Source organism: Blennius ocellaris (assembly GCF_963422515.1).
Source record: "Blennius ocellaris genome assembly, chromosome: 19".
Taxonomy (NCBI): domain Eukaryota; kingdom Metazoa; phylum Chordata; class Actinopteri; order Blenniiformes; family Blenniidae; genus Blennius; species Blennius ocellaris.
Window position 1 is genome coordinate 15,115,097 of NC_137668.1, and position 11,014 is coordinate 15,126,110.

General features: G+C 46.1%; 1 protein-coding gene across 2 annotated transcripts; it reads right to left on the reverse strand.

Moving 5' to 3' along the window:
- Window positions 1-5,967: 5,967 nt before the first annotated feature.
- Window positions 5,968-10,532, reverse strand: spice1 (spindle and centriole associated protein 1). Of its 2 annotated transcripts, none has more exons than XM_080514956.1 (18): window positions 10,513-10,532; window positions 10,238-10,333; window positions 9,605-9,652; window positions 9,254-9,394; window positions 9,023-9,125; window positions 8,825-8,943; window positions 8,669-8,736; window positions 8,452-8,582; window positions 8,230-8,352; window positions 7,902-8,155; window positions 7,628-7,759; window positions 7,414-7,540; window positions 7,222-7,332; window positions 6,731-7,128; window positions 6,463-6,646; window positions 6,300-6,375; window positions 6,152-6,215; window positions 5,968-6,059 (listed from the first exon to the last, which is right to left on the reverse strand). In XM_080514956.1, exons 2-18 carry the CDS (start codon window positions 10,331-10,333, stop codon window positions 6,003-6,005), a joined length of 2,232 nt encoding a protein of 743 aa, XP_080371082.1. In that variant the 5' UTR covers window positions 10,513-10,532; the 3' UTR covers window positions 5,968-6,002. The 2 variants fall into 2 exon arrangements, with proteins under 2 accessions (XP_080371082.1, XP_080371081.1); XM_080514955.1 differs by having other exon boundaries at window positions 6,300-6,378.
- Window positions 10,533-11,014: the final 482 nt, after the last annotated feature.

Here is an 11,014-nt window from a genome sequence, read left to right on the forward strand (position 1 = left end):
ATGCAGTATAGTATAGACGTGGTAAGGTTTTTATTATTATACTGAGGTGAGGTGAGTTTTAAGAAATGTGTCCAAAAGTAACTTGTGGCTTAGTTTGGTCAATGGTAAATGGGCTTTCACTTATCTGGTGAATTTTAACATTTGAATCCCAGCATACTTTATATGAACAATCCCATTCAACCATTCACAAAAATGACAGCTGCCTGGCCAAGAGGTTCAGTGTCTTTCCTATGGTCACATTGTGAGGGTGAGACAAGGACTCAAACTGCCAACCTAATAGGAAGATGATCCACTATTCTACCTGAGCCACACTGGTGATAGATTATATATATATATAAATAAGATGAATGGACATACCTTTGTGGGACCAACACACCCAGCCTGCACAAGCAGTGATCTGACTGGTGCAGAATAACACAAACAACTGTACAGGTTCTCAAAATGCCAACGTTCAGTTAGTTCGGGCACTTTGTTATGGTTTGTCAACTAAACAAAAATTTACATTTTTTGAAATTACTGTTTGAATTTAATGCATTTTCAGGTGAAAAATAAAATACATGCATGTTGATTTTTAATTATGTAATGTGTTTCATACAGGGTCAATGTAGCTGCATGGGCCTGTTACCTCATTGAGGGTTTAACACTCATACCGATTATCAATCGATGATTATTTGTGAAGCAGGCAGTAGAGGAGGAAAGTGAAGAAGGAGGTGGTGGTAAAACAATCCATATCACACCACGTTGTCCCCAACACATACTGTGTGCGTGTGACCGCTCACTCGCCCTCTCTCCTCCCCTCCCGTCGCCGTCTCCCTCTCAGGCCTCCACCGGCACCTCCAGGTCCGAGGAGCAAGGCTTTCTGGGGGATCAGAAACAGATGTGCCTCCTGCCCCTCTTCTCTTAACTTACACAAAAACACACACGCTGTCCTGTACACACACACACACACACACACACGCTGGCGGCAATTCAGAACCGGCACCGGGACTCAGTCAGAGCGACGGGCCAGCGCGGGCCAGCGTGACCCTGAGCTTGACCCCGGCCTGCAGCGCCTCAGACAGGAAAGAGACGCAATTGGCTTCAGCTGTGACCCGCCGCCCGCTCTCTCCCGCACACACCCCCCTTCTCATTAAGACAAACTGTTTTTAAAGGCAAAGCAGCTTTCACTGGCACTAAAGCCAACACCCTGGAGCAGGGAGAGGGGGCGAGGGGAGTAGGACGGAGTAAAATAACCTGGAACAAATAGGAGCTGGAGCTCCCAGGCACACAAAGGAGATATTAAAGGGAAAAAAAAGGGGGGGGGGGGGGGGGGGGTGGGGGGGGGGACAGAACCCCATCACAGGTGAAGGAAAAAAGTTATAGAGAAAAAAAAGTTGCAGAGTGTAAGAAAATCCAGACCGAAGGATGAGGGAAAGTCAAACATATCACTTTGCAGCTGTTCCCAGAATACATTGCATCTTGGCATGGTTTTCTTCTAATAAGAAAGGGTGGTGTCATGGTTACATTCATATCAAAACATCCAAAACAACAAGCTTTAAATGGGAGAAAGAAAAGGAGATGAAGTCACTTGATAATAATGACAATAAAAATCACTGTAATTATAAACAGCAGTAAGAGCGCGCATGTCTCAGAGGCAGACTGCTGAGTGAACAAACAGCATATTTGTTTGTCTGGGGCGATACAGCAAAAGCATATGGAAAGAATTGGACTGGTTTCATTCCCATTAAAAGAAAAGAAAAGAAAAGAAAAGAAAAAAAACAACCTCTTTATACTTTGCCAGTGTCTGATTTTTGTAACCCGTCATTCCTCTAAAGCCCTCAAAACACCAACGTTTCTCTTGCAATTTTCTTCCTTGCAGCCAGTGGTGGTCGTACCCAGTGGAAACTGTGGCTGCGCATCCTTTCCAGGTCGCAGTGCGTCCGCAACACATTTGCATTTAACATGTTTGGCGACCTGCAACGGCCAAAACCTAACCTAAAGAAAACAAACTATACAGATTTGTGTGAGTCACCGTGTGTATATATGTGAGTGTGTAAGTGAGAGTGGCAGGGCATGCTGAGGTAGATTAATACCGCCGCTGAGAGGGGGGGCTTCCCCCATTCAGGGCTGACCTGATGTGCGTCCCAAATTGATTTATGGAAAACGGCCCTTAATCAATTATGTGTGGAGAAAGAGGGAGAGAGAAAGAAAAGAAGAAAAGAAGAAAGAGGGGATCTTGGGGGGGGTAGAGTGGGAAATAAAAAGGAAAAGGAGGTGTATGAAGCATTTTGGGGGGTAAAGAGTGTGATGACGCTGCTCTGCGGAGGAATGTTTTCCAGTGGACGCCAACTTCATGCCACAGGTGTCCAACGTGGTGGACGTGATGGTTTGTCGGGAGAAAATCACAAATACTGTGAGGCTGATCCTGATGTATGCCGCCGCCCCTTTTGGGGCGACACACTGAGCGTGCTGCATCTATAACCATATCGCCATTAAAGCGCGTCCATAAACCGCGCAAAGGCTTAGTGTTGTGCTGACAAATAAAAGCAGGAAGTGTTGGGAGAGAGAGAGAGAGAGAGAGCACACACACGCTCAGACGCTCCGCAGAGGCCGTCAAAGATGTGTTTGTGCAGCAGTGTAATGTGGTTATTGTAGTAATAATAGCCCAGTTTTTGGGGGGCTGGGGGGGCGAGGGGGGGTAGTGGAGCAGAGTGAAACTGCAGTTGTTTAAAAAGCCCTTCCCTTTGTGCCTGAGACAGGGATGTGTGGGGGGGAGTGGGGGGTGGTTGGTGGTGGTGGTGGGGTGGGGGGGGTCACGCTGAGAGCTCGTTCTCTCCTGCCTGTCAGAACTCTTATCTGGGATCCAGCCGGAACTAATCAACTCCAATAGGCCTCCCTATTACCCAGAGTGCAATGGGCCACGGGCCGGGGGCTGGCCGGTGGGAAACAGTCAGGAGAGGGAGAAGGAACCCCCCCCCCACCCCACCACCACCACCATCACTATCCCTCCACACACACACGCAGACACTCCACACTCCACCAACCCGTGCAGCACGAACAACACTCCCACTGTTTCCACACTGAAGCAATAATAAACACTTGCAATAATATTTTCACAGCGAGCAATAGCCTTGCTTCAGATCAGAACCTCGCACAAGCTGTGGACGGCACTCCTACGCACATGGGCAGCCGCTCACATGCGAGCACGCACACACAAGGCCTCCTCGGTCACGCACTTGTCACTTCAGGCAGATGCTAAAACTGGACACAGTTTGGAGGCTGCCCGGCCAGAAGGTTGTGCTTCACAAGCCAGCAAACTGAGAAATAAAAGAAAAATTCAATTCGTCGCTCGCATTCAGCTCATCTTTAAATCTATTACTGTGATTAGACATCTGACGTGCTTGAAAAGTGAAACAAATATGTGGCTTCTGCTTGTTTGTGCATTTAGTATTTATTTATTTATTTAATTTGTTTGTTTATTTATTGACCATTCATTCATTTTTTTGAACGAGTTGCCTTTTATTGTTATCTTCACTTTTTTATAGTTAAAATTTAAAAAAATAATTTAAATAGTGGCTTAAAAGTTTTGGGGTGAAAAAATCTTTTCACTAAAAAATGAAGCTGGAGTAGAACATAACATCGCCCTCTGGTGGCTTTATGGCTGCACTGTAGCAATTTAAAGGAAAGTGAAGTCAAAGATAATATAGATAATATGACTCATATAATGCTCGCTTAAAAGTTTAGTATAATGCTTTAATACTATTGTTTTTTGGGGAGTTTGTGAAAGTTTGTGATGAAAGATATTTAATTATATTCTTGGTTTCAAGAAATGAAACAGTAATAGATACATTTTGTCCTGATTCTAATTAACTTATGTGAAAGTTCCCAAAACAAGTCAGTCTATTACTTGCTTGTTTCTTAATAGCATATTTGAATAAATCAGAAACAGAGTATGACTGAATAGAATAATGATATACACTCTCACTGTAGCTCAGAGGATATTATGTTTCAAACACTTGAGGACAATATGATTTAGGAATACAGATGATTTAGAAAGCCAAACAACAAACCTCCTGTTCGGATCCTTCAACAGTCTAGACGACTGCGCGACGAGTCCTACGTCACAATCAAAGGCAACATTGTGAGTGTGTGCACAAGCTTTAGTGTGTGTGTTTTTCTGAGTGACTGCAGTCTCCTTCACTGAGGTGAAGTGGGGGCAGATTTAAATGAGGGAAGAAAATGCCCACACCCCCCCACGCTTCATGCCCCCCCTCCATACTGCATGTGTAAAGCATACTCAAGCGCTATTTGCGTGCACATCTTTTTTTTTTGTAAAATCTGACTAATTAAAATCTCTTGAGCTTTTCCTCTCCTCTATGACTTGCTGGATGCACGTGTGAGAAAATGTGTGTGTGTGTGTGTGTGTGTAGAGGAGGTATGTTCAGGCTCCTGAGGGGCCCACATTAAGGTATTAGTCACATGGGAACCCTCTCCGTGCCCTGTGGTGGAGGAGGGGGTATTGAGGGGCACTGGGGTGGGGTTAATCCCCATTCACCCCGTCCTTCAGTGAGCCTGGCCGGGCACAATGAGCCCTGCCCGCCTCCCCCTATGTCTCCACTGTGACCTCTGACCCCCCGTTCATGGCCGCTGTCCCTGGCGCCTTTATGCCTCCCCCCGGTTATTATCTGCAATATTTACTCCTTTTGATTTCCCTGCTGGCCATGGCCGTCACCCACACGGCTCTACTGACTGACTTGAGAACTCAAGTGCTCTCCTTCCTCTTCCAGCGTCACCTTCAAAACCCGTAAAACCAACGGCAAACACCACCTGAAGTGGAAGTGTCGCCACACGCCCACTAATTTATGACTTTTTAATCCATTCAAAGTGGATGAAGCCAGGGACTTCCTGCTCACGTTTGAGTAAGAAACAAGGAATCCTTAAAAACAATTAGAACAAAATAAATACATTTACACTCGCGCCATTGACCAGAAAGAAGGTACAGGAGGAAATACTATCAGAAACCTGTGAAATAAGAGGGGAAATGGTGTTTTTAGTGTGAAGATTATACTTATCAATATAGTGACAACATACTGTAATGTCTCCAAAGAAAAACACAATTTCATGTCCTTTCTCAATAAAAAATTACTGATAAAATTATGATAATAACTATTTAGAAATCCATAGTTAAAAAAAAAATACACCCTCAGTCATTTCCAGAAGTTTGTTTTATCAGAACGTTGCCTTTCTCAGTGACTCTTTATTGCCATCTGCTGACGTTAGACTGCAGTACATTCATTTTCCTCTTACAACTTAATAACATGACCAAGAGTGACTTGATGGTGCTTAATGCGTCATCATTTAAGGTCCTCTGTCGGTACCAGGCTGCAATAGTGAGAAAATTGTACCAGACAATCTAAATCAATGGTCACGGATGATCAGGCTGATGTCAGTTTTCTGTTGTACTTAAGTATTGCATTTCTATCAGGTTACCAGGCAGCCATTTAACAAGGAGTTGACTATATGTTTGACTGATGTGGTGGGAAAAATAAAAGCATATTTGGGTCAGTGGTGGTCTAAAAAAGTTTGGACATCTGCACTGCAGAATATAAAGCATTATTTTAAACAAATAAATCTCAGAAGCAGTAAAAAGCACAAGAAAGTGTAGAGTGATATTTCAAGTTCCTAGTCTCTGCTGCATTTTTGTACAAAATCAAGTGTGGAGATGTTACACCAATTTTCTTTTTAAATTGTAAATCACTACTGCCAGCTTGTGCATAAAAGTGGCATAACTTAAATTGCATGTGCTGCACCTTTAACTCATCAACTACAGTATATTGACTAAGTAGAAAGTTGGTTGAGTTGTACGTAAAACATTCACAAATGCAATTCACAATGAATATGCAGTGCAGACAAAAAACACTCAAAGCTCGTTAAAGGGTTAAAACATGTTTAAATACTTTAATTCAGTCATTAAAACATAATAGGATTAAATACTTGTACACAATTTCTTCAGATTTCTCTCGTCATCTCACGTGAGCGGACAACGCAAACCATCCTTCTCGTTGTCTCTGCCGGTCCATCTAGGAAAGATAGGTGAGGAACGTTAGGAAGGACAAATCAGTGGAGATCAAGCACATACTTACTATTTACAGTTCACACGTTGAGGGGGTACCTGCGTTCTGCCTTCCCTCTTTTGTCCTCCAAAACTGTGAGACGACAACTCAGATCCAGCACTTCTGCAACCAAAAGGTATCATGGTAAACATTCTGGCCACGTCTTTACCCCCCCACACACTCCTTTCATGATTTACAGCGACTCACCGTCTCTCAGCGCCATGACTGTCCGACTGAAACTCCTCTTCAGGCAGCGGAACTGACGCCTTGATGCCGTCTTCTCCTGCTGGAAAAGGACGAGATGTAAAGATTTTTAACTGACCCGTGTGGTCAGAACCGACGCGGCGAGCTGCTTTTACGCCTGCCGTACCGGCTGCGTTTGGACTGAAGGCGGACGGAGGGATGGGGGAGACAGACGGAGACACTTTGCCTGAGACGCTTTGCTTTTGCTGCTCGATGAGCTGGAGCAGCCGCCCCCTGGCTGCTGCGCTCTGCCTGTTCAACTCCAGCAGCCGCTGCTCCACGCTGTCGGAAGTGACGTCAGGCGACCTAACCTGTGCAACGACAACAAAAAAAACAAAGATTTAGTGTGAAGGTGGATCACAGTTCAGAGACCATAAATCCATATCAAGCCTCACCTGTGGAGTCGGCAGCAGTTCTTCAGGAGACACAGACCTTCTGGTCTCTCCAGCACTCCGAGCTGCGACTCTCCCTGTGCTGCTGGAACTCCATCTTCTCTGCTCGCTGCTGCTGCTGCTCCTGATCGATCCCCCCGCGTCCGAACTGATGACCCGGGCGCCGCCCAGCTGAGCTCTGATTACGTCGTTCTGTCTGCTCAGCTGCGTGATGTCAGCCAGCATCGCCTCCGGAGAGAGCTGCGCGCGAACAGGGTCTGAGGACGGCGACAGCGAGGAGGCGGAGGGAGGTCTGGTGAGCTGCAGGTCGTTAAGACTGGAGGCTGAGCCGTGAGCCCGAGCGTCCACACCGTGATGGAGGCGAGCCAGAGGAGGAAACTGCTGCTGCAATGGATTGGTCACTGTAAAAAAAAAAAAAAAAAAACTAATCTGGATTATCAGCTGTGTCACATTGAAGACGAGAGATAGATCGTTGAAAAGTACAAGAAAATGACCTGGATTATTTTGCCATTTATCACCCTGGCAAGGTGGAGAAAGAAGAGCGGGAGAGACTAAAACTTGTGGGAGTTTGGGAACCTGATCAGCAACAGGTGCAGACTGATGCACTGTAAAATAGGATTTTGAGAAGAAATTACTAATCCATACAGTTTCCATTCACGGGCAGAGATATAAAGACTCACGCGAACCTGCGTTGCTGACGTCAGAGACTTGGGATTTGCCTCTGTGTTGGCCGAGTAGTCCGAGTCCTCCCATCACCAACACCATCGAGTCCAACTTCTGCTCCAGCTCTGATGTCTGCTGCTGCAACTCTGCCTGAAAGGCACCAAGACTGAAACCCTCCGAATCTCACACGTCGGTACAGTGGGGAAAAATCAGCAAAATGTCAAAGTTCCGTCTCACCCGCAGGGAAGCAGCTTCTTCTCTCAGAGTCATTGTCTCAGCTGTGAGCGCGTCAATCAGTCCTCTCTGCTCGCCCAGATCCTGCTCTAGTCTTCTTCTCTCTTCTGCCTCCTTCCGACGTTCATCTTCCCTCTGACACAATGCAGGCAGGTCGTTCATTCATAATTCCCCGTGACTTCGCCAAGCGTATTGGACGTTCATTGTCGATGACACCTCGATTTAAAAACGAGAACTCTGATGGATCACAGTTTGCCTGTCCCTTGCCCGGCAGTACCTGTTTCAGTAGGTGTACTAAACGTCCCAGCGTGGAGACCAACGCCACGGAGAATCCAGTGAGGCCTTGCGTTCTGTGCTGCTTCGGACCCTGCGCCGACGCCGCGTCTGGACTCAGCGAATCCAAATCTGCTTCCACCTGACCGAGCAAGGCCTGGAGCATGCCCAGACTGGACTGATCCCCACCGGCAGAGGATCCATCCAGCACCGAACTGTGAGAAACACTTTTCCTGGGCCCGTGAACGGAGATCTTTTCTGAGAAACAAACAACAACAAAATATTACATCCGAGTATTTCAGTGTGCAGGAAATCCCTTGCAACAACACTACCTGTTTGGTTGAGAAGTTCAGGATTTAGAACGCGAGAAACCGGGGGTGAGATTTCATCCTTGTCGTTCTCCGAGTTACTGGTTTTGTTGCGCACACGCTGAACAGCCGCCGTGGCATTGAGAGCTAAAATAAGGGTGGATAAGTGAGTATGTCTTCTTAATATAAAGATCATTGCTTCTTGTGCATCAATGTGATCAGTAAGAGCAAATTACACCATAACACCTGCATGGTCTGGGATTCTGCTGGAGGAGGGAGTCACAGGAACATCCTCTCTGTCTCTTCGGTGATAGTTGGAGTGTTGGACTATCTGTTGTTGTGCACGAGACCGTCCCTTCATTTTACGTACATTAACCCTGCAAAAAAAAAAAACAAACACTTAAAGCCACCATAACAGCAGCTTGTCATTTGCAGCTCTTGTCTGTTTTGGAACGAGTCGTACCTTCGGACTACATGACAGTCTGGACTGTCAGAAGGATGAGCATCTTTGAAGTCTACTTCATTTAGAGCCTTAAAAAAACAAACGTTTCAAACATGTTAATATCAACCAAACAAGACAATCCGCATATATGAGAGTCGATAACGACAAGACGGGCACCTCTTGATCCATCATAGACTGGCTGAGAAGAGATAGTTGCGTTGGAGGATCTGGTCTCTGGAGGACCGGCAGTTCTGAGTCAGAGTCACAGTCTGGAGCCACAGTCACACTGGGATGCCCTGCGAACACAGGCCGAGTGGATTACATCTCAGCAGCGAATCGACGTTAATCATCACCGTTAACGAGCAGGTGCGATACCGGTTTGTCTGCGAGGTGCATCTCCAAATATGTCCTTGACCACAGCCATGGCTCGGTCCGACCGGGCCAACACATCTTGCAGCAGCAGCTGATCAGAGAAAACCTGTTGCAACACACCGCCGTGCGGGAGGAATTATTTCACTGGATGGATCGAGATCCACAAACATTACAGTCGGCACGGACGAGACCACAAAGTACTAACAGAATCATCACAGACACGGGGACACGCACCTCCCTGATGATGCTGAGGCTGGCCCGGTCCAAGTGTACAGGACTCCCACCATGGCGGAGGTGGCGCTTTAGGGCTTGCTCTTTCAGCTCCCACTGAGCTGCAGCCTGGTTGTGGGACTTGTGCATCTCATGCCGGTGGCTCTACAGCAAAAGGCAGCGACGAGACAAGCACGCGTATGCTAGAAAACAACGTCTCCATTTTGGAAGTCCAGCTGTCAGTTTAGTTTCTTTGTGTTGCAATTGCTTAGGTGTTGTCATAATGTATAAAATAAAGTGAAGGATTACACTTTGCATAGAAAATGTCCTCAAAGGGAATCAAACAAACAACAAGCACGTCATTAAAGACCTTACCAGCTCTGAAGGCGTCAGCTTGTGCACAGACAAGTCATTTACAGTGCTCTGAAACAAAATGAATAGGAGGGAGGCAAAAGCAGTTTTAGTCGATGACCCACCTGCAGGATCTGTGGAATGTTAGTGTGTGAATGGATTGATTTGAAGTGTAGTGGCTCAGGCTCTCGCCTCGGTCAGCTTCCCTTCTTTGTGATGTGTGTCCAGTCCTCCACTACTCTGAATTAGACAAGGTAATATCGAAGATGAAGGGATTTTCTCCAGGGCCATCGCAGAATGATAAACTGATGTTGCTTAGACTTCAGTTCAGCTGGAGCAGGAGTGTCTAGCTGGTTGAAATCCCCAAAAAGTTCAAATAACAGCATGATCCAATGTTGGTTTAACACTATGTGAATGTCAAGCATGCACAAGAAAAGAAACATCTGGCTCTTGGTGTGATGTGTTTTTACTGGGGTCACGCGGAACACAAATAAACACTTTGCACCTGGCTGTGTTCGTGTTCATATAAGTCATTGCTGTCTCTGATAATCTGAAGAGTTGTGCTGCAATGATACAATCCATGTGAAAGGAACAAAGAGGTGGTCATAGTTTCCTGGTTTCTTTCCAGGGGGTGAAATACTAACTGTCAGTACTCACCACCCAGTCTCTTCTGGTCGATGCTGCTTTCTTTGGGCGAACAGGCCTTTTCCCTTTGCTGTGCTGCTGTGGACGTCCCGCCCTGGCAAACGACATCTGTTCACACAGACAACAAGAACAAGTCAATCGTCGGGCTTCTCCTGGAGTATTGTTCAGTAAGAATGACAATAATGTCATTCTAAGTAGCTTGACTGACTGAACTCTGATTAGCAACTTTGACAAACGATAGCGAAACCGCACAGCTACAGTCAGTTTAAAAGAGAGTTCACACTTACGTTTAATAACCCAGAGCAGCGGCTCGTAATACAAAGGGGGGGGGGGGGGGGGGGGGGGGGTGGGAAGAAACGGTTTAAGCGTTTAAAAGACTCCAATCGTTTACAGTTTGCAATATGACAACTTTTCAACCGTCGCGCGCCACTTCCTGCTGCGTTGCCACAGACAACGCTTCACAGCGGAGCATCATGGGAAATTGAGTACTTTAAGTTTTTATTTAAAAATGCATTACATTAACTGTGGAAATACATGTCTAAATAGTTCCGTTTATTTTTTTATTAGTTCAATATAGTAGTGGGGCTCTGGGTAGGGTTACACTGTGTGTTTGCAGCTGGGAACTGGGTAAGTTACTAGTTGGGAGGGACACATCTCCCAGTTTGCAGCGCTCCTGCAACAAACAAGCAACATGGCTGCCTCCTGCAGCGCTGTTTTATTATTACAGTACAGAAAAGAAACACGTTTACAGCCAAACACACAAACCGAGAAAATAATAAAGAAGCCCAG